General features: G+C 45.3%; 1 protein-coding gene across 2 annotated transcripts; it reads right to left on the bottom strand.

Annotated features, from left to right (window-relative positions):
* Positions 1–4,405: 4,405 nt before the first annotated feature.
* LOC136294251 (hexokinase HKDC1-like) lies at positions 4,406–23,057 on the bottom strand. 2 transcript variants are annotated; one of them, XM_066191877.1, is made up of 18 exons: positions 22,889–23,057; positions 19,233–19,395; positions 16,694–16,842; positions 16,492–16,611; positions 15,588–15,683; positions 14,255–14,354; positions 13,440–13,623; positions 12,974–13,129; positions 12,000–12,233; positions 11,230–11,534; positions 10,805–10,953; positions 10,596–10,715; positions 8,955–9,050; positions 8,762–8,861; positions 8,002–8,185; positions 7,096–7,251; positions 6,155–6,388; positions 4,406–5,549 (listed from the first exon to the last, which is right to left on the bottom strand). In XM_066191877.1, exons 1-18 carry the CDS (start codon positions 22,949–22,951, stop codon positions 5,405–5,407), a joined length of 2,754 nt encoding a protein of 917 aa, XP_066047974.1. In that variant the 5' UTR covers positions 22,952–23,057; the 3' UTR covers positions 4,406–5,404. The 2 variants fall into 2 exon arrangements, with proteins under 2 accessions (XP_066047974.1, XP_066047975.1); XM_066191878.1 differs by lacking the exons at positions 12,000–12,233; positions 12,974–13,129; positions 13,440–13,623; ... (4 more) ...; positions 19,233–19,395; positions 22,889–23,057 and having other exon boundaries at positions 10,805–10,828; positions 11,230–11,252.
* Positions 23,058–23,345: the final 288 nt, after the last annotated feature.

Raw genomic sequence — 23,345 nt, 5'->3', positions numbered from 1 at the left:
TGCTCCATTAACCATTGCATCCCAATCCTAGTCGTGCTTTCTTTACGCTTCCGTGCAGCCACGGCCAGAGGCGGCTGCTGCTGGCGCAGGATCTCAGCTCACGCCGCAGGTGAGCACGGAGGGGAATGCCTGGGCTAAGCTCAGCCTCACGGGTCTCATCCCCTCCACTCCTGTGGCAGCACAGAACAGGCTTTTTTAGCTCCCGGTAGGGGCCAAGCCTGACACGATGAGGACAGTCCTCTCCAATGGCCTGTTCCCAATCCCACGGCTGAACAGATGGCCCAGCAGCCCCGGCCGAGCCAGCCCTATGGGAACGGGGACTTCCCAGGTGCACAGAGACCTTTGCCAAGCTGAGCATCCAAGCAGCAAATTGAGAACAACGAAAAACAGCCCTCAGAAAGGTAAATGGAATCAATAACACTGGTGGGTTTGAGAACAGAACCCTATTCTGAAATGCCTGACGCTGGGAGCTACGTCTCACCTCCAAGTCCAAATAAAATGGATGTCGGGAAGGTAACAACCCCACTGCCTCCCCCCATTAACAATAGGCACACTAACCACTTAACTCAGTTAATTCCCTTGAGCAGTCCGTGTAGTTAACAGCTCTTAACGTTTCACACCTTGCATTGCTGTCATCCCTTTTCTCTGCTATTAAGACTTACTTTAAAGTTGTTCTGATGTGCAGTAACAAATCTATGGGGAAGCTTTAACTGTTGATGTGCCATACTCTTCACACATCTCTCCCCTCTTCTCCAAACAGCCCTTCTCCTTTCCAGCAAAAGAAGAAAATAAATATAGTGGCAGTGAAACAGACTCAGTCTCTGCCTTGTCTCTTTTTTTTTTAAATATAGTTTTTGTTTGGTTTTTAACTTAGACTTTTCTAGATGAAAATAAGAATTTGGGTAGTTTTGGGAGGGTTGGGTTGTTTTAGATTTGGGATTTTTAAGTCAAGAAAGATCAAGACTGAAAGGACCTTCTTCCACTCCTCCCAGCAAGCTCCTGCTTGCTGAGTTTCCCCAACATTTGGTTCTTCAACTCCTGCACAGGAATCCTCCCACAAATGGAGCCCTTTGTCCATTTTCCTGTAGCCAATTCCTTGTGCCAGTGGGAAGGGCTTTCTGCAGGAGCACGTTTACCAGGTTTCTTACCAAACCTGTTCTCTCTTCACAGAACACAGCTTTTATTATTGACTTTAGAGGTGCCTGTGCAAGGCGAGGCCCCCAGCCACAGAGTGCACAGGAGGTGTAATGCTGAGCAGGGATGGGGCTGGCATCTGGAGGGTGTTAAAAAAAGTACACAAGATCAAAATGATTTTGGCATTCCCCTCTCAGACAGACATGACCCAGCACATTTACAACACCTTCAGTGTGCACCTGCAAGGTGATAGTATCAATGAGAGAAAGGAAAACATTAATTAAAATTTTGGTGGTTTTATATCTTGCTTTCCACATCAGCTTTACAAAGTAGATTCAGTGCTGGGACAAAGAAGATATCTGCCTTATTTCCCCTCCTTCTCTCACCTCAGCAGGCCATCTGTGTATAGGAATAGGTCCCTTACATTATTATTTTATATCTCTATATGTATTTATCACTTGACAAGCTACTGACTTTACAAGTCTGAGAAATGCTCTGGATAAGCCCACACTGACAGTTCAAGGCAGTGGTGGTCCTTCCTAGAGAAAGAGTAAGTTTACCTAGAACAGGGCAATATTCACCAAGTCTCCTGCTCTCCCCTCCACCTAATTCCCATGGTGACCTCAAAACCCAGGCCAGCTCATTTCACCAAGCACAAAGAAACAAATCAAGAAAGACTGATGAAACAATACCTTCATTTTGGTATTACCTGCGTTTCAGCCTCAAACTCCTTTACACTGCTCTGCTAATCCTATATAATATGGACTTCTCAAGAAGGAAGATCATGCTAATCAGGATTTCCACATGATCCCATATTTACTTTGGAACTTTGTCAGAGTGACAAAGGGAATGTGTCACCACGGAGCTGCTACTGCATTTTCTCTGGGTTATGAGTCAAGGGCCAGCGCTGTCCAAATCTACAGCCACCAAAATGTGTCTCTAGCTGGCAAAACAATGTATTTAGGATTATTTTTTTTGCCATGGATGAAAAGCTAACTGCAACCATGTACTGAGAATTTCTGAAAGGGACAACCCTTAATTCCTTCTCTCAGTAATACTTCTGTCACGCCTGTGATTTAAAGATCTTTCAACTTCCCAAATTACATGTGTGACCTAGATGTGAAAAAAAGTGTTCATGTCTATCAAAACAAAATTGATAAATTCAAGCACTAAATGTATTAACTAGAGGGAAAGCAGGCAGAAATGAAGCATCACAAAGCCATCCAAGAAGCAGTAGAAAAGTAAAAACAGAAAAATAAAAATCTAAGATGTGAAACTGGAACAATTCCTTTTTATTTTATATTGACTAAGAATGTCAGGTGATGAAGCGCAGCACATATTGTTCAGCATAGGAGATGCTGTTAGAAGGCCTCTACTTTTATTGTGAGCTGGGGCTTTAAACTGAACCACCACATATGATGGTACAGATGGTGAAGAAGTGTTTTGCTTCAGCAGTTTAATATCTGTACAAGGGAGATGGCAAGTTTGCACCAGTCGCTGAGTTTCCACATGTTGACGTAATCAGGAACTTGATGCTGCATTATTACCCAGATGGAGAACGTTCTGGTTTAGAGAAAGCATTGTGTGTCTATGGGATGTCTGCAAAACCACGAGTGAAGTTTGTATCCCTGGTTAAATCCCACAGTGGCCAATCCTGCCCTTCTCCAGGGCTGCCCAGTGAAGCTTTGCTCATTCCCTTTCAGAGAGCAGCCACCCTCCCAGCTCAGATGCCATCTCCTTGCCCAGAAGATGTGTATCGAGCCGTGTGGGAGCTGCCTGCCTCCAGAGCAAGGCAGCTGCCTGCAGGAAAGGCAGGAGCACACGTGGCCTGGGCCTCAGGGACCTCAGCAAGAGCTGCAGAGCACTTCATGAGCAGCTTCAGGTCCATGGGATCGGGTTCCACGACACCCACAGACTCACAGGGGGGAAAAAAAACCTGCACGTGCAAAAAAATATTATTGTGTGGGTCTAATCTGCTGCAGGAAAAGGAATAACTGCACCTGAGGTGTGAACTGACTTGGTGTGAGTATTTCGTTTCCCAAAAGGACTAAAAAGAAAAGTCAAAGCAAGATAGGATTTCTTTTTAAATGGGAGAGGTGTACCTTGTTTTGTTACTGATTTGCATTCCAATTGTGCAGAACAGGCTTTAGAAGAAAAGTACAAAAGGTGTTCTGCACCACACTCACCTGGCCGTCCCGGGGCAAGTCTGCATCTCCTCATTCCAGATGTGCAGGGACATACTTCATTCACAGGTGCACGTTTGCAGATTAGCAAAATCCAACCTCCCCCAAAAAGGCCCCAAACCACACAGATAGTACAAGATTTCATTAGCCAAGATCCATGTTTCTCCCTTTGGGGCCTAAAACAGCCTAGAAGAGCTATTCTAGGTCCCCCATAGACTCAATATCTGATTTTTTTTTTCTTCTACACGCAGCCCCTCCAAATTTGACCTGCTGGTCACCAGCAACAAACTTCCATTCCAGTTAACTGCCCTTACTACATAGGAAGGTTTGGTTTCTGCAGCTCTGTGGATTCTGAAATATAAAGAAAAAGTAAAACACCAAGTTTCTCGATAAAAGGAGAAAAATATTAAATGTAGTATGAGTTCACAACTTGTCTCTTCCCAACTGCTCGATACAGTGAGCTCAGCACCACAAGGAATTCCTTCAGAAGTGAGAATTATTTGCAAGTATCTGCTACCCATCCAGTAACTCCAACGCATAGACATAGCGCTGTTGACACATTTTGTTTTTTTAAAAAAACAACAAAACAGAAAGAGTCTGTGGCTTTCAATTTTGAATTTGTGATTGCTAAATTTAAACCCAGCGGCGGCCTTGTTACAGATTATTACATAAACCCAACTGCTTATCCCCCTGCACCACAGTTACTTTTTGACCTAACTAGGCTTAAAGCCCATTTCTTGGCCCCACTTCCTGCTGTCAGCCCACAAGGAAGCAAATACCCACAAAGAGAGGATTAAAAGAGATACAGGAATACTTGAGAACAGGGAACAGGCAGGACACAGATTTGCTGCTTCTCTCTACCATATTATTGTTCTGGTTTGTTCTGGGTAAATCAGGTGAGAGACATTTGGTCACACAAGGCCATGAACTCTATCCACAAACCACCTTCACCGTCACTGAAGTGCTGCTGAGTTCTCTTGCAGATTTAGATTCAAAGAAAGGTTTAGGCTTAAAGATTTAGGTTTTAATAAAGCTCCCACTTACCTGGCACCTTCTTCCCACAGCTCAGAAGATGCACTGGACAGAGAAGCAAAGGCTCACAACAACACAAATTTATTTACAAACAGACTACAAACAGGCGGAGCAGCAGGCAACAGAAAATGAAAACCAAGGACAAACTCCTTTGCACAAAATGGAAACAGTTCTCTCAGGAACATGCAAGAAGATAACAGAGGGAAAACAAAAAGGAGATGCTCAGAAATTCAGTTGATTTTTTTTTTCCCTTCTACACAGCTATTTTGGTGGCCTGTTTGATACCCTCTATGTAGCCCTGACACAGACATTGCACTCTGTAGCTCCTTCTCCATTCTCTCTTTCCTTCAGTATCAAAAGGTTCAGTCACAGTCAGAATCCATCCAGCATTGCTTTAGCTTTATGTGACTCAGGTGCACTGACATTTTTTGTCACAAAATGATATTCTGTGGAATCACTTTTTTTCCTTTACATTTGTCTGTTAAACGTGCCTCCTGTGCTCAGGGAAATATTACATTACACTTGCAACCAGTGCAGCAGCAGGGGGAGCATCACTGACCAAAGCCCATTAATTGATTTCACCTGCAAATTTATTGGAAAACTTGTGAAGCACTGAACAAAGATGTCCACTAGATAAGATGCAACACCAGGATCTCAATATTCTTTGAGCCAGGCCAAGACAAAACTAAGCACACGAATCCCAAGAAACCGGGAAACTCAGTTGTGGTGCAGTAGCTTAATTAAGATGCTGTAAAAAGACACATTTGGGTTGATTTTGTTTCGTTTTCACTCTCCCATGTGCATTAGAGTTGCATTGCAGGAAGTACAGAACTGAGTAGACTGTGTTATGCCAAGACATAATGCCAGTAGGGAGCAGAAATACCCAATCCGAGTTACCAAAGGACAAAAATCCACAATCCTGGTTGGTCAAAACCAGCTGCTCCCTGAAAAAAGGTACCTTTGTACTGGTGTCTGGCAAAGCTATCTTGAATCACCCCTCAGCAAACCCCTACTGCACACGCCTGGCAGTGCTGAAATTACATGACCGCTCATTTCTACTTCTGTCCAACGTTATGCAATCTTTTTGCAACTGCAGTAATGAGGGCAGCTCCCTTCCCACTCCCATCTTCAGAAAGCATGAAAGTCACATCACACTGAGGTGCCAGCTCCTTCACGGTTTCTCGCAGGACCCTAGAAAAACTGAAAGAGAAGGCAGAGAAGAACAGAACATTTTAGCGGCTGCTTTCTGAGCTGAGATCTTTGTATTTATCTAAAAGCAAGAAACCTCAGCCACTGCTTTATTGTGCTTTTTCTCATATTCCTGAAAGATACAAATTCCTGTACACAGTCAGATTCTAATTTGTATTTCTCCACTTGAATTTTGTTCAACATGATGTCACACACTGCCCACATCTTCAGAGATCATGAAGGAGGTTCTCTTCTCCCAGCTCAAAAGCTAATGCTCAAAAGCTAATCTATTTCTAGGCCTTGCTTACAGAATACTGACCCAGCTCCAAAAACTCAAGACAGCTTTCTGTCTGGGAGGCTCAGATATTGTAGGAATCTGCCAAACACTGGAAAATAAGTATGAGGTTCACTCAACCTCCCAGAGAAAAAAGCCTCCCAGTGGTAACTGGAGTTGACTTTAGAATTTTTGATCCTATGGCTAGGAAAGGGAAATGCAGGGAAATGCAGTAGATCCTTTCCCTCTCTCAGGTTTTTAATCATCTCAGCTGGTACAGCTCGGTATGTTTTCACAATGCAAACCAGCAAACAGCAAAGGGAAGCGGCACCAAGGTACTCACTGTGGGTGGAGCTTGTACAGAGTCCCATCGACACCAACAGTGATTTGCAAGCGCTCCACACCTTGGTTCTCCCTCTTCTTCTCCAGGACAGCAGCCAGCCCTGCCCCACAGAGCCGGGCAGCTCTTGTTGAAACGACCCCACACACCTCCTTGACGATGATGCTGTCGTCACACGTGCTGTCCAGGCCCAGCTGCTGCAGGATGCGCCGCACTTGGAGGAGGGCCAGCCGGTCACTGCGCACAGGGAAGCACACGGAGCAGCCAGGCGTTAGGGAGAGCTCCAGCAGCTCACACAGGGGTGGTTCAAAGGAAACGGGACCACTTCAGCTCTAACACTCTCCAGTTCTTTTAAGGCAGCTTTCTGTCTGAATTCAGATTGAGAAGCTGCTCCTGCCGTGCCCTCTGCTGTGTTAGGCTGCATCTCCAGAAGGCATGAACAGCAGTCATTCATCTAACTCCCAAAGTCACGAGGGAGCAAAGCCACATCAGCCACCTGACTGTTACTTTAGATCTCAATGCTGAGACTCGCCTTTCAAGGCTTTCCACAGCAGAATGAGTTTCAAATAGCCTAGACACCATTGCAATCATGCACAGATACATAAGAAAGCACATATTCACATATCACTGACTTCTTACTTTCTTAAATAAGTACTATTTTAAGTCCCACAAGGAACGCTTAGCTTGATGGCTAAGGTATCTGAGATAACCCAGTTGTGTGGACAGAAAATGATAATTCCTATAATTACAAAAATAATTCTGTAACTCCCCCAGTTTCTCGTTTTTAACTTTTATTCTGGAGGTGGGGGATGCACAAAGAAGAAAACTGTAACTGACTTAATTGACTTCTTGAAGGAAAGGGCTCCACACACTTTCAAAAGACTGTTTTCTAGGTGTCCCATAAGACTATAAGGATTTAAATCATGTAAATCTAACAACTTTACCTTTCAATCTGAGACAGGAATTTTGTTTCAAATATGCCTCTTTTCCTGAGTGATTCCGAAATGTGTCCTCTGAACAGCAGCCCTTGTTTGGTTAAGTCAATCAAAATTTGCCTTACTATTTCACCTAGGTACATTCCACTGGTCATTTTTTCATACCTGTTGCGTCAAAAGAGGGATAAAAATGTTCATTTAAAGAGATGGCTCTGTTTAATATCAGTGGTATGTACATGTCCCATGAACTCCAAAAAAAGCAGTCCAAGCTTGCAAAGCAATAGCCATTAAACTCCATTTTTCAATCATCAAAAATCTGTTGCAACGACTTCAAGTGCAAACATTATTTGCAATACGTTTACCTATGCCAAATGGCAACAGAAGTAGAACAAAACCATTGCAATATTAAACAGAACGTAGTGTTAAAGCCAGAGTCCACACTGAAGCAAAACTCCTCCCTGTCCCCGCATGCATTCACCAGTGCGTCAGTCACACCTAATCAATACTGTCTTTACCTAACAAAGAACAGTCAAGTTCAGCCTAGGGTCTTGCTGGAGTTGTATTTTGCCTTTGAAAAATCACCCTAAGAGGAGGAACAAAGCATGGCCTAGACTTTGCAGGGAAATGTTAAAAGCTGCAGTGTTTGGTAACACTTCAAAAGATGAAAACAGTGCTGTGGTAACAATGTACGTCTTTGTGTTTTTTTCTTTCATTTGTTTTTGGGTTTTTTGTGGTTTGGTTGGGGTTTTTTTGGGGTTTTTTTTGATATCTAGGTTACTTACCAAGCAACAAAAGAAATGCAATATTAAAATTTCCCTTCTGATTATTCATTCATTAAGCACATTTTAAAAAGCAGCCAGTGTCTCTCAAAGACTGACTTCATCAGGCTCTTGGCATCAGGACCATCACGTTTACCTCTGTTTCCCTGGGTTTAGTGAGCCTTCATCTACTTCTCTATCGTATTTTGTCCTGATATGGTCAATGCAGCCATTGTCACCAAATGCTCCCCATTCTGTATTAATGCACATTTTTCCTTCATTCCCTTCCAATATTTCTATGTTTTTCATGTCCTCCATGTAGCAAACATTGCTGCCTGTTCCTAGAAGGAAAGAATTGACAAGACTTCAGCTGGAAAAGTGATACAGCACCAGAAACTTACTAAAGATGATTGCAGTGTTCATCTTAAAGTTCTCTTTGCCATGTCTCAAATGTCAAGGTCCATTTTAACACAGGCCATTCTATGATTCTATGCTTAGATATATTTCTGGATCAAAATTTGGAGGAACCTATTGGACGAATCATCTAAAAAAGCCCAACAATAACTCATTCAGATTTTTAAAAATATTTGCTTGTTCCCTGGTATATGACCTGGCTACACAGTAACTATGGATACACTTGTCAAAACAAGAATTCACGCTCTATCTGCTTGTATTCTTTTACCCTGCATACACTTTTGTTAGGCACCATCAGATCAAAAGGCCAACAGGTTCAGGAACTTATCTGTTACAGATGTTGTTAAGTTTCCTGCTGAATACCACACAAATCTGCCAAGAACCCCAAGCAACTAATAACACCTTATATCAAACTCAAATAAAAGGTGCTGGTTTACAGATCCCAAAGCCCAGGTCTGTATAGGTGCTTCCTTCTCACGGTGGTCACTGGACAATCACTGTACCTGCAATCAGGCCAATCTCACAGTTTGGATCCTCATACCCACAAGTCATCATGGTGCCAACAGTGTCATTCACCACTGCTACAATGTCCAAGTCAAACTCCTAAAACACAAGTCAAGGTCAGCAGTGCAATGCCAGAGGAAGAGTGAGGGTGCATTAAATACACCAAAATGAGCAGAAAAAAACCCAGCTCACATTTCTTCTCCTGATGGCCTCTCTTAGCATATCAACAACATCTTCCCCCTCACAGTCTGTTGCCTTGAATCCTTTTGTCCATCCCACAAGTGTTCCCTGAAACAGAAAGTCGTAAGTGAAGACAAAGAGCAGACTTGTACATTGCAAGCATCAGCTTTTTCTTGCCTCCCACCCCAATGCTTTTTTTTTCTTTTCTTTTCTTTTTTTTTTTCCAAATCACATATTTCCCTGGACAGGTTACTGTGGGTGTCTAGCGCAGGCTGTGCACGTGTATCTTTGTTACTCAATTGCTGATGGTAGTGGCTCCAAGTTTACTCCGCTATTTATCAAGGCACTGCACTCAGTACCTTCTAAATCTCATTTGGAAAACCTCATCTCACCTCTTGTGCACACAGCCATTGTATTACCTGTGAGAGGGAAAGACTGCAAAAAATCCTTTTGCCGCAAATCATTAAACACCCACCAAACATTAATGAACGTCTACTGTTAATTTTTGGGTCGTTTACTGAAGGACATTTGGTATGATCCCACAACTCCAGGCAACACTAATTTGTTTCTTTTCAGAAAATGACCTGGCCTGACAGAAGTTGATTTCCAGATTACATGAAGTAAATCAGCTTTACCCTTCCTAAGTGTCTCTGGACTGTCTGTCCAAATAAGAAAAATAAAAAAGAAAATAGAAGACAACTGGGAGAAAAAGCTGCTATTAAGAAACACCCTCAAGTTCTAGCAACAGTGAAAGACCAAACACACAGAGCAACGCATTATGGGACCCGGATACAGATGTGTCTCACTCAGTTTGCCACCGATACTGTGGAATTTCCTTCCTAATCATTTGTCAAGACCTAAATACTATGCTGTGGGTTCAGAAGGCATATGAATTCATGTCTCCACAAAAGGCCAAGTCCTATTGCTATACTCTCAACTATGAGCTGAAAACTGAGACAGAGCAGACTAGCTTCCAGGCTTAGAAGCTATTGTGAACCCCACCAGGACATAAAAACTTTCAGTGAAGTAGCAGTCTTTCATTTCCCCAATATCCTACATATCTGACTGGAACTAAGCAGCACAGCATCCCCTGCTCCTCTTGGAAATTCATAAGCACAATCTTTTCTTACATAAGATCTGAAAAGATAAAAGAAACGATATCTGTCAAAAAGCCAACTCTTCCAAGCTGAGCAAGTAAGTTCAGATCTGTCCACTGACACTCAACAAGAAGAAGCTAATGTAGTGCAGAAGTTACACAGTCAGAGGTGTGCAGCATAGCTTAGAAAACATCCTGGGATTGTTGAGCAAGCAGTAGGAGCCATTTGTTATCTCTTGCCATTGAAGAGTTAAGGCAGCATAAGGAAATTCCTGCGTTATTAAAAATATGCACTTCATTTTGCTGGCATGAGGGCTTAATCTTTATAGAACAAAAGCAAGTCATGCCCTCCACTTACCAGTGACAAAAAGTGAAAGTTCTGCCTCCCACAGGCAGATGGATAACATGGGATGATAACTTTCTCATGAAACACAACTAATTTGCAAAGGAAAGTAATAAATTCTCCAAACCAACAAGTCACCCTTGCCCAAAATTATGTCATTCACCAAGAAGATGCAGAGCTGCCATCTGAACCCGTTCTGAGCCGCAGTTCTTACCTTGTCAATGCTGGCTTGCCTGCAGGGGAAGGAGAAGGTGAAGCCCAAAGGAAGCCGAGCACCTTTAATCCCCATATACTCCAGAAAGTCTGCTATGCACTGGACAATGTGGTCAAAGAGCTGGAAGGAAAGAAGAAACGCATAAATCTCACAAGTGATCCCATACAACAGGCCTTGGCTGGACCAGTTAGACATTCATTTAAGATTACCTCTTCTCCTGTCCCTTGCATGATCTCCAAAGGAATGGCAAAGATTTTGTTATACATTTGCACTGATCTTCTTCTCCCACTTTTGATTTTGACCAGCAGAACCCTGAAATTTGTGCCACCAAGATCAAGGGCGAGGAACTTCCCTTTCTCTGAAGGAGAAGAAAGGTATTTCATTTTGGTACTTCTCCACTAGCACGTTTACCAGTCAGAATACCGATGATACCACACTGTTTCCTGGGCATTTATCCCATCAAGTCTACCAGCATGGGGCTGAAGATAACAGATAACGTAGCAGGAAGCACTGGTTTGACAACATAAATTCCCCTGGCGTGTGCCAGATTAATTAGCATCCTCCCTCCCCCCCGCAAAAACAGGCAAGCAACTTTCCCGAACCGCCTCCAGAGGTGACCAGGAACTAACTTCACCTGTTCCATCTGGTGTCCCACAGACGTACGTGGGCAGCATCTTCACCGTGGCCTTGGCTTGGGTCTCTCTCTTCAGCCCGTACTCCAGCTCAGCCCTCATCCTGTCCTTCACTTCCCGGAGGACGGCCGGGGGCAGCAGGAAGGGCGCGAGCGCGGCGTCGATGCGGCGGCGCCGGGCGGCCAGCCTGTGCGCCACCGCCGTGACCACGGCGGCCCCGCGGCCGCTGCCGCCCTCCGACAGCAGGAACCGCACGTCGCACGTGGGCACCAGCCTCCGCACCACCTTGTGCAGCCGCTTGGCGTACCTGGCAGGGACAGAGCGTTTCCTCAGGCTCTCACAGGCCCTTCAGCCACGGCTGACTTCATCTCTGTCTGCGATCGGGCCTCCAGCCGGTTGGGGACAATGGTTGGAGAAAGTTTCCAGTTTGGGAAAGCACAGGTTCAAAAACAGGGAAGCAGTGGAGGGAGAAAGAAAGCAAGCAAGAAAGCAAGCAAGCCACGGTGAACTGCAAGAGTCCTAGAGGCCCAGGAGTCGCTTGAGAAATCAACTGCATTTCCTCCGACACCATTATTCCAGGTGTCGTGTTTTTCCCACCCCACTCCAAATTCTAAAGCTCCTGGGACAGCTTTGCAATAACTAAGCCAGTTAGATCTCACCCCAAAGCTGAAGTAAAACCAGTGGTTCTCTGAAAAGCCACACACACAGGCAGATGGAGGCTCTTAGCAACAACGTGGGGCCAGCAATTATCAAATCCTCTTTGGTTACTCACTTGGGGTGGGTTTTATAGAGTCCCCCATCAATCCCAACAGTGGTTCGCATCCTCAGCAGCTTTTTATTCTCCCTGAGCCGGGTCAGGATGGCTGCCAAGGCAGCGGCACAGAGGTTGGCCGAGCGGAAGGAAACGATGGTGCAGACATGCTGAACAGCAACACAGTCCTCCTCAGAGGGAAACAGGTTCAGGTCTGTAAGGATCTCTTTTGTGTTGCTCAGACCTTCCTTGTCCCTAACCCCCAAAACAAAAGAACACATCACCAAATGCAAAAACACATAAATCAACACCTTGGCTCAAAAAGAAATGAGAGGAGACCACGACACAACCCGTCAGACAGCATCATAATTGGTTCCCATAAACCAGTAATGTGTTTCCCACAGCATTCCCAAAAGTACCCAGGGGAGAGAGGCTGCTTCCTGGGGTTCAGCATGTGGTGAGACCAATCAGCTAGTCAAGAAGAGAATGGGATAAAACAGTTCAAAGAAGGAAAACACAAGAACTGATATACAGCTTCACTCAGTACAACAAAGAAAATAATTCCTGGAGTGACAATGAGGACCAGGATTCCCCTTCAAAACACCAGAATCCAAGTTTTCCATGTAGTCATCCATTAACTGATCTATAATGTGCACTACATCTCTACAGCCCAAATATTCCCACATCAGAGAGGCTGAAAACTACAGCAATCATCCCACACACTTACGTCTCCAGAGAGGTTATTTAAACAACCTGCATCTAGTATGTTTACCAATACACTTACTACTGTGGTACTTTGTTAAAACTATCTTACACCAATTCCTGCCTCCATAAAGTTCACCTTCTCTCCTCGGCAAAAGCAAAATCAGGTTGAACAGTTCAGGATTGTTCCCAGCACTGACAAATTTTAACTACACTTTCACTGTCACTGCTGTGCTTGTGAAAGACTAACTTCGAGTGTGGCTACTCCCAAAGAGCGTACTACAAGATCTTACTTTTCCATTGCAGACATGTGTTTCATTTCAATCTTGCCCTTAGTAAGCAGAGCTGTTGACACTTTCCCATTGAAGAGCAAACCTTCCTTTGTCATTTTGAGGAGAATGAGTCTTACAAGTTCCCCCAGATACAGGCTGCTGATCATCTTCTCAAACCTGGAATGGAGCACAGGAAGGATTTCAGCTATTCACCAGCTCCTCTCTTTAGCCCTCCACAGCATCATACCAGAGCAACCACCTGCTTTTAACAACACATGAGCAACTGTAGCAGCAACCCCTTGGCCTGGAGCAGGGAGGTGTGAAAGGTACTCACCCTTCCCAGAAGGGAAAGATCTGGGTTAGACAGAACCAGCACCGAGTCATCTCAGGTTCACTTAAGACAATTCCTGTTCCAAAGGGGCTCTTGGCAAACACTGGAAAAGCACTCTGAGAGCTCAGACTGCAGGTCAGTCAGGGAATCACTTACAACTGTTTTCCAGGATTGAGAGATCCCAGATCCAGCTCCCGATCAAACTCTGTGCGGAGGTCATCCAAAGCGCCGTCATCTCCAAAGGCCCCCCACTCCGTGTTAATGCACATCCTCCCTTCGTCCCCTTCCACCAGGCTGATGTGCCTCATCTCCTCCATGTAGCATGCATTGGTGCCAGTCCCTGTGGGTATTGGATAAACTACTGTTTGTTCCATGTGTGCTTTTTGTTTAAGTCCACATGTTTGGGAATAAGTCAGTACGTTGTCTTTGGAAGAAAATACAAATATATAACCCTGTGGCACGGGATGCTAATACAGACCACCTGCACCTGTGAAATCATCATTTCACAGTGAATGAAAAAAACCTGAAATTATTCTAAGGCTTGACTTGTTCAAAAACATTGTTTTTTTCTTTTTCAAATGTATTTCTGTGTGCCTAATAAAAGGCATCATGGTGCATGAAATGGAGAAACTGTGGAAAGCATAGCTAGTACTAACTACCAGACGTGAAGGGAATTCAGCTTTCTCTGGACAGACACAGTAATTTTCTATACAGTCAGCAGAGAAGTTTAGTATGCTGGTCACAACTGAGCCCAGACAAAATGGGGACTGTGGTATTTGATGGCAATGTGATCAGCATAAAAACAGCTGCTTTACAGAAGGCAGCCAGGCTTGAAAATCCAACCATTGTTTTTTCCACTTTCTTTCTGCTCTTTCCTGTATTGTGAAACTCCCTCCTACTACTCCAGATTTGTAGTAATTCAACAAATGAGAGGGGGAAAAAAACTCTTCATGGTGAACAGAAAAAATTACCAATTATGAGTCCAACTTCACAGCGCTGGTCATCATATCCACAAGTCATCATGGTTCCCACTGTGTCGTTGACCAGTGCCAAAACATCAACATCCATGTCCTAATAGCATAAAGATGAGTGATTAACGGGGAAAAAAAGCTCAGAAAAGCTCCTGTGTCATAAAGCACTAGCATGCAGACATATTCCCTGGGTTGCACTTTGAAGGCCTCATTCAGGAAAACTTGGTTGAAAGACACTACTTCCTTCTACAACACTCTTCCCACAACCCTGTAAGATTACAAGCATCTCTGAATTCTCAAGTGTTTCACCAGCCTCTTTGCTTGAAGGATTTGTTTTTCCCCAATCCTACCTCATTTGCCAGAAAAGTGACATGTTATTGGTGTGAATGTTGTGATACTGCGCTTACAGGCTGTGTGAAAAGGATAACATCCTACCACCTGAGCAGAGCCCACCAAATGGGACAGAAAACACTCATAAATGGAGCTATGGCTGTGCAGCAATACCACACTCAAGTAGAAAGTCCTTCCATCAAGGCTGTGCAGTTTTCCTTTCACTCTTATCAAAGGATTGTTGTAACTCAGATGCCAGCACCAGGAGGAGGCCACACTTCACCCAGAAAGCTTCAGATCTTTTGTTACTAATAACTACAAGGCTGATGCAGAAAAATAAGTGAACCAAAATCTGGATTTTTACCATGTGAGAAAACAGAATTTCCTCTTTCCTATGAAGTCATCAAGATACGGAAAGATGCCTTTTATTTCTTAGCTGGTGCTACCAATAGCATCAAACATGAAAAGCAAGGCTTTCCAAAGTACTAAAACACAGTGTTATTCAAAGGCCATATGCTAGTTCAAGGGCAGATTTAACTATGTCTTACTGCTGACCTTAAAAATTGCAATCAATGGCTCCATCCTACAGACTGAAGTGGACAGGCAAGCCCTGGTAGAGTTAGGTGTGCCAATTTGGGATGAGAGTTTCCCCCTACCAACCTTCATCCCATGAGCCAGGCTGTAAAACAGAGCACGTGAAATTATTGAGTGTTTTATATCTCACCCAGTAGTTTCACAAGTTTCTCAGCCCTTGGGCAGAGACAGTGAGGCCACACTGGTGAGCTGCCACAGCCAGCCTGGGTTATCAGCGTGCAGCTGCCCTTGCTGCTGGGGCAGTCTGAGATTCAGATCTACCGGATGCACAGGCACGCTGGGCACTTGCTACTGACTATCCCTGAAGGAAGTCTGATAACTCCCAAAAGAACCCGCACACCAAGAGCTGATCTCCCAGGAGAACGTTCTGAGGCCGCTCAGGTTCAGCTCCTGCAGGTGCAAAACTTGCCTTGTGCTTCTGGAGGGCCTTGCGCAGAGAGCTGACCACGTCTGTGTCCTGAACTCCTCGGACCCTGAAGTGTTTTGTCCATGCAAGAAGAACGCCCTGAAAAGTAACCGTGCGGTGACTCAAAAGCACACAAAGTTTAGCACACAAACCACAGAGCCAGTCAAGACTAAAGGGTTGTGGAGAAGTCCTCTATGTCTCTCCACACATTAAAACTGAGCCAAAATAAGTCAGAGCAGAACATCTTACCTTGGGGTGCCTGTCAGTACCAATACTACCAAAAGGGTACAGTCATAAAGTCCTGATTCTGTAAATGTTTCTCCCTGTGCTTCATTTAAAGCACGTGAGGCTTTTCTATGCTGATCACAGTCTAACAGCATTAAGCAAAAAAGTATTTGCAGGACTGGAACCCAAAGCACAGACCCCTGGAAATAAGAGAGGCTAGAATGAGAGAGCACAAAATAATTGCAACCAGCCCTTCATTTCCCCAAGAGGTGTCTCAAGCAGCTCAGCTACAGGTATTTCCTATTCAGAATCAACTGTAAATAAAAAAAGTCACTGAGAGTGATTAAAAAAATAAAGATGCTTCAAGACACAAAAGTACATGTCTATTTCTAACAGTGTTAATACAGGGGCACATGGTTCCTGTGGAGTTGGGTACTGATAAAGCAGGATAGAATAGCTTTAGCTTAAAGATCATGCTGCCTTGAGATGAGAAATGAATAGTTGAATCAAGTCCAGTTAAATGCTAAAAGTCATCCACGCTTTCTTCAGAGAGCTATGTAAACATTACCCCACACAAAAGTCACAGGATAACGCCCACATTCAACAGCTTCTCCAGATTCTGCAAGGAGTTCAACTTGACAAGAGTATTATTCTTCAAGAGTATATTCTTCATGCGTCTTACCTCTTCCAATTTGGTCTGTTTGCAAGGAAAAGAAAAAGTAAAGCCAAGAGGTAACTTCTTATGCTTCAGGTTTTTGGTCTCCATGAAGTCTGACAGGCAGTCAGCAATGTAATCGAAGAGCTGCACAAAAAGAGAGGGCAGTTGGGCTGTGTCCCACAGGCAGGCGCTGCAGCACAGCAGCAGCAGGGCAGCAGTGCCCTACCTCGGCTCCGTTCCCCTGTGTGACCTCCTTGGGTGTGGGGTAAAACTTGCTCTCCAGCTGGCTGCTCTGCTTCCCGTCAGCAAACACCTTCACCTGGTGGGCACGAAACTGGGAGCCACCCAGGTCCACAGCAAGGAAGTCGCCCTTCTCTGCAACACAAGCGGGCAACCATCACTGGGGGTGGCTCAGGTGCCACGCTGATGGCCACAGCCCAGGGCCCTCCCCCGGCACAGCCACAGGCTCTCCTGCCCCATCACGGCAGATCCTTATCCTATGGGCCTGGAAACTGAGAGCTAGAAACCCTAAGCAAGGCTACCAGGTCTCTCCTTTTGGCTTGCTATGTAATAGCTAATTCAATTTTTATTTGGCAGTTTGGGTTTGCCAGCCCTGCTCGTTCCACAGCAGCATATTTTCAAGCTGCAGAAGGATGAGCTTTTCAGCAAGAAAGGCCCAAAGCAACTGCAAAGCCAACCAGAGCATACAGAGGCTGTGAAACCACCACCTGAAATGTGGGATAGTCAGAATGTGAGACCATTACCCGTATCCAGTAGAGGATGCAGGATTTGGAGGCATATGTTAAGACTCAGCTCCAGTGCAGAAGTCAAATTCCAAGTGGGGCAAAGCTAATTTTCTACCCAAAGTCAACCAACACAGTCCTTTTCAAATATCTTTTGGTGTTTCTGTGAAAGTACCATTTTGTTCCACAGGCTTGCGCAGACACATACATCTCCAGTAGCAAACCTCAGATGAAAGGACAGTTTGGCCTCACTGCTACAATAAAACAAGTGTTTATCCCACACACAGGAAAATGACTTTCCCAAAAGGAAAACACAGTGGTATGTGCCTAGCCTTGCGTGATCTTTGCTCCACAGTCCAAACATGTGATTAAATTTTATTAAATCTGGTCCTGACAGGGAAGGAAGCAGGAAATTCTACCATGGCCAGCAATCAAAGGTGAAGTGGCAAATTGGGCTACTCAGTACACTGTGACATTAGTCAGACCATTAATCCCTAAACAATGAAAAACTGAAGATGCTCTATGTGAGTCACTTCTGGCAGCAACACTGAGGGCACAAAAAAAAAAAAAAAATTCTCAAAGTTAATTGCTATTGCAAATGGGGAATAATCATCCAAATCGGAGCTGTTTAAACCTGCTGGAAGTTTTAACCTGTCTGGAAGCAAAGTAACCAACAAGGGTTTTTCAAGATAGCAAAACCAGAAAAACCAACGTGATACTTGGAGTAGGCAGCGTGTCAGTAAGATATAGCCCAGCTTGATGCATCAGCATGTCCTTAACACATAGGAAAGGCCACACAGGGCCAGGAGAGCACTGTGCAGCCTTGACCTTGAGGAACAACAACTCTTGCAACACTGATGACACTACATGTGATCTTCCAAGTCTCCTGGCCTCAGGGGCTCCCCTGGTGTTCAAGGACAGCATCAGAGACCCATGAGACCTCAGGACCAGTGACTGACACTGAGACTGCAAGGGTTAAGAAAGTACTTCTTTCTCTTCCACGAAGCTAGCAGCAAAAGAAAAGTTCCCCCTTCCATCCAGGCAGCTTGTGTATAATTCCTGTCAGACGCCTCATTTCAAGAGACTTGCCTTCAAATGTCTTCTTGATGCCATTAAAGCTGTTATTCCTCATTTAACTGCAGGGAAAACACCTTCAGAAGGAATAAAGTCACGTGGAAATAAGGTAAAAAGCTAACATTTCAGTTTTCTGCACAGCTAGTTTACACCGAGTCCTGACCTAGGCGAGACAGAGTCCTGCACAAATTGACTTGGTTAAACCTGGGAAAAGTGCAATTTTCTGTCAGGCTGCACTGCTGGGAGCCAGCTGAGGAGTTATTTTGGATGTGCATACTTCTCCAAACAAGATGGGCTTTTAGTTCCTATCTCATGTCACATCCTCCCAGAGGACACTACTGCACTTTGTCTCTCTCTCTCTTCAAGTCTCAGCTGAAGAAGCAGAGCAGTTTCCTCATAGACCCCAGCCAGAGGCAGATTTTCCCAATGCAGAAGGCAAGGAACGGCAGAAGGGATCATATTTTGGGGAATTAGGAAAAGCAGAGCAGAATTCGGGGATCACAGCTCTGAGGGGGCCGTGTTGCTCTCACTTGGCAATTTGAGGGGTTCCACTGCAGCATCCTGCCCTCCCTGGCCAAGAAGGCCAGGCCACACATCGCACAGCCACCACACACTGCACTGCAGGCTCTGAGCTGTAGAGGCTGCCCTTGCCATGTCCAGCCACAGCTCCTACAGCAAGGCCTGCACTAGGAACAGATGGGACAGGCTGTTCCTGAGCACTTAATAGGTCCTTTCCTCAAACGAGCAGCACTAGGTCAAAATCCACCTGGTGCAAGGAAAAAAACCCCACACTGCCAGCTTCCCCACAGGCTCAATACACACACAAGGTGATTTCTCAGTGAGACAGGCAGTACCCCAGAGGGACTGGCTGCCCTGTGTCTCTGCTGTGCTGTGCTGGAGTACCGGCAGTACTGGCTCATTTTGGTGTGATGGAGCAGGGGCACTCACCGGAGCCGTCGGGCAGCGAGCGCACAAACGACGGCAGCATTTTCACTGTCGCTGTGGGGTTGGTGTCTCTGCCCAGGCCCTTCACCATCTCGGCCTGGAACCGAGCCATCACATCCAGCAGGACATCGTCGGAGAGGCGCAGGTGGTACAGGTACCTGTCAACCTGCAAGATGGAAGGTGTTACCCAGAGGCATGCATGCTCCTTGGTGCTCGGCAGCTGCTGACGGTTCATTGCGTTTTCGACCTCAGCACCGAAGTTCTCGTGACTGTCAGTGCAAGTAAGCTCCAGGTCATCATCAGGACATTCAGTCTTCTAAAAATACTTCGTTTTGAATATGTTTAATGCCGCCTTGGTGATCTAGTGCCCAAAAGCTGGCCATCTTTTCTGATGGCTCAGTAACATGACAATCTGCATAAGTCCATGAGATTTGCTTGAAACCCTGACAAGCTGTTTTCACACCATCCTCTCCTGCTATAGATGCAGTGAACTAGAACTGCAAAGTATTTCAATCTGGTGAGAATTTGACCTCACTGAGGCAGGTCCAGAAAATGCCATCAGTACCCAAGCGTGGCAGCCACAACCCAAAAACATCTATTCAGCTACTGCTTCACTCCACAGACAATTAACTTTGTTGGCATGCCAGGATGGAACTCAAAGCCCTTTTCTCACTCCAGCTCTGCTCTCCATTCTCTTGTGATTCTAGGATTACATCTAAAACACATTTTTGAGTGCAATCAATACCCTTTGTTAAAGGTCTGTAACTCACAGAATACATCAAAATAGATGTCAGTTGAATATAAAAGAATTCAGAAGTTTCTATGAAGCAGCTCATTCAGATAAACTGGCAGAGAAGCTAATCAGTGTTTATGAACAGCTTCGTCAGGGCAAAGAGAAAGGTTTTTTCCTTAAGGACCACGCACTGCTGGGACTGACACATACCTGCAGGGCTATAAGTAGTGTGGCCTAGAAACTACATAGCTGGATACAACAAAGGATTAACACAGGAGGGGAAAGAAAAGCATCTGTCAACGCCCAGAAGCTTTTCCACTGGGGAGCCAGATTTTGGTGCTGTATGAACATGATGCAGGCACAGTAATTGTGTGCTCCCAAGAGCTAGATGTCCCCTGAACGGTAATTTTTGTTTGCATCCCACTCCCCACCACATGAGACTCAGGGCCAGAGGAGGTGGGCAGGGGAGAGAGGTGGGACAGTTGCCAGTGCTTTGCTTCCACAGACACTCAGCTCTTGCACCATGGGCTATGATGTTATGGTGCTTTATCTGTTCAGAGCATTTCATCAGTCCCATTTACATAGGGAGGTCTGGAGGCTTGGAAGGACACAAACCAAGTCCCACTAGCAATATGGCAGGATTTAAAAGGTTGTATTGTTTATACAGAGGGCAGTGCAGGCTGTAGGTAAATTGGTCTCTGCTGCAATTTGGACTGGCCACCTATTTTAATGAGGCACAAACTAATTACCTATTCACAGTCCCATTTTGAACTGATGGTCAGCAATGACCCACCTGAAAGAGCCAGGATCCTGAAAGTCACTCCAGGACTTAATGCACACACAGGAGAAAGTGTTAAACTACAACATACAATTGTCGTAGAGCAGCAGCTGCCTTTGGATACAGCTGTGCCTTGAAAAGGCCATTATTCAGATTCGTCTTTGTAGCCCTTGTTTGATTCTCTTGATTCCCTCCAAGGGTGTTTTGAGGCCCCGCCACTGTGTAGGATCCATCATCTTAGCCCACACACCCGTACTGATTTTTTGGAGCAAATACAGTGACTGGAGATATCCAGCACTCACTGCACTCTGACACAGACCCAAATAGCCCCATGACAGAAATCCCTGTGGGGGAAGGAAAACCCTCAAGAGTAATAAAAATTACCATGTCTGTTTGCAAAGAACATGCACTAGGCTCCCTGCTGCCCACAGATATTGCATTCCCCACCCTGTTTACCTACAACCATAGGAACAGACAGTCCTCCCCAAGGAATTAGATAAGGCAGAGCCCAGGAAAGACTGCTGCCTTCTCCAGCCTGATTTACAACCAGAGCAAGGCCCTGCTCTCATAACCATTTACTCATAAACACAGGAATGGCCGGGCTGTGCTAAACCAAACTGGTTGCCCCCCTCCCATGGCACAGGAACAGTGCCTTTTCTCCTTTTATGGTAGCACTGTTTTCATGGCAGGCAGGCTCTTGATTTTGCCACCAGAGTAAATAAACCAGAGGAGGGAGCGGTGGGAAGACATTCCTTCTTTCTAATAAGGGAGAAATCAATTCTGTTCTGTAAAGCCTACCCTAGGCTACTTAAAAGAGAAGTCTGAGGAGCACGTGGTTTCTTGCCTTCAGGAAGGGCTGATTTACACCTTGCAGAAAGTGGATTTGCCAGAATTCCTCTGCTCCCTCATCTTCACTGTCCTCACTCAACTACAAGCTGGCTCTTCCTCTGCAAAGCCCACTACACCCAAACACTGCTCCACAAGGTCTTTTTCTTAGTAAAAATAAAGAAGAAATAGTACTGTCTAGGTAAGAGATCAGCTCCTCACAGAGGGGAGGGGCAGCAATGCCTTTTTCTGCTCACATTAAATCCTAGGGATGAAAGGGCTACGACTGAGTCAGCGACATCTGATTGTTGAGACACCAGTACCTCTGTTGGAATGCCTCTCTCCAAAACAGAATGAATGGAAGAACTCCTCCTTGGAACAAGCCACTCCATGTTTTGGGCACACACAGGAGAATCCAGAGTGGCTCACTTTGCTGATGAGCTCGGTGAAGCAAGCAGATCTGTGCACCAGAACCCTGGATCTCCCACCATGCATCTGCAGACAGCCCCACCTCCTGCTGGCTGGAAAACCCGAAGACAGAGCCCGGCAGCAATGGCCACCTGACAGCACTCAGTGAAGACACCAGGAATGCAGGGGGGCCCGCAGGGGACACGTCCACAAACCAGAGGACCTCTGACCAATGAAGCTTACAGCTCTCACATGGTCTTATAATGGATATAAGTCCAAAAACCCATTTCAGCATGGGCATGAAAGTAGATTAGGGAAGAGCAACCATATAGGCAGCTCACTCCCAGTACTGATAGTTCAGGTCTGAGCTATCTTGAGCTTTTTCAACTGTAATTAAAGGTCACACCTATAAACATCAGAGTGATTAGCCAGCTTTGGATGACCAGAGAGGAGGCACAAGAACTCCAATACTAGTTGGAAATACCTCCCGAATCTCAGCAGACCCAGACCAAAGACCACAGGGGTTTTCCCTGTCCCTGCTATGTGACTGACTCCTGATTCCTACTCAGATTGAAAAATCCCATCATTCACGCTACACTTGCAAAGCAACTCAGCAAGAGTCGTCCTTTCTGTCCTCTGGGCTCTACCATGCCAGATAAAGCTTAAGCACTTTGCCTTACTGAGGAGAATTTGCTCCATTACTAGGAGAGCACTTCCAATTGTGAAGGGAAAACCACTAACCAGACCTATTTTCATACTCCTCAGGTGGTTTAAGGTCCAAACACCTCCTACTCCATTTGGCTGAATGGTTTTCATGGATAATGCCATCATATGGTCTGCATTAAGTACTGCAGACCCCTCTGTATCTGGGTAACACGGTTCTTAAAATAGCCATCAGCTAACGCTGCATCTTACCTTTTTTATTTGATCCTCTTTTAGCTTTGTGAAATGGAAAGCTAACAAGTGGACAGCAAACATTTTCTTGAAGCAGATGGATGAGTCAGTAGTGACAAAGCTGCTGTGAGTACTCCAAAGCGACAGATCTTTATTCACGAAGCTGGAGCTAGAGAAACTTCAGCAGAGGCATTTTCCCCAGTGTGGAATAGTGAAGTTCCTGGGAAATTGAGTCCAGAAATAAATCCATCCAGTGATTAAATTTCAGCCTCTTTGTATCAACCCCCCCCCCCCCATCAACCCAAAGTCCCTCCCTCCCCAGCACACACTTCATTGTGCCAGAACAGGCACCTGGAGAGCTGCCAAGCTGAAGGGGAGAAAAATCGATTTTGTTACTGCCCCACTTGGGAATTGTTACCACCTCTCTATGCAGTTGCTACGCAGCCTGCCCCGCTTCATTCCAGGGGCTGACAGGCTC

This window comes from Chamaea fasciata, unplaced genomic scaffold (assembly GCF_029207755.1).
Source record: "Chamaea fasciata isolate MVZ Bird 193981 ecotype frontalis unplaced genomic scaffold, bChaFas1.0.hap1 SCAF_9, whole genome shotgun sequence".
Classification (NCBI taxonomy): domain Eukaryota; kingdom Metazoa; phylum Chordata; class Aves; order Passeriformes; family Sylviidae; genus Chamaea; species Chamaea fasciata.
The sequence above is the reverse complement of the archived record's forward strand: the minus strand, read 5'-3'. Positions and strand labels throughout refer to the sequence as shown.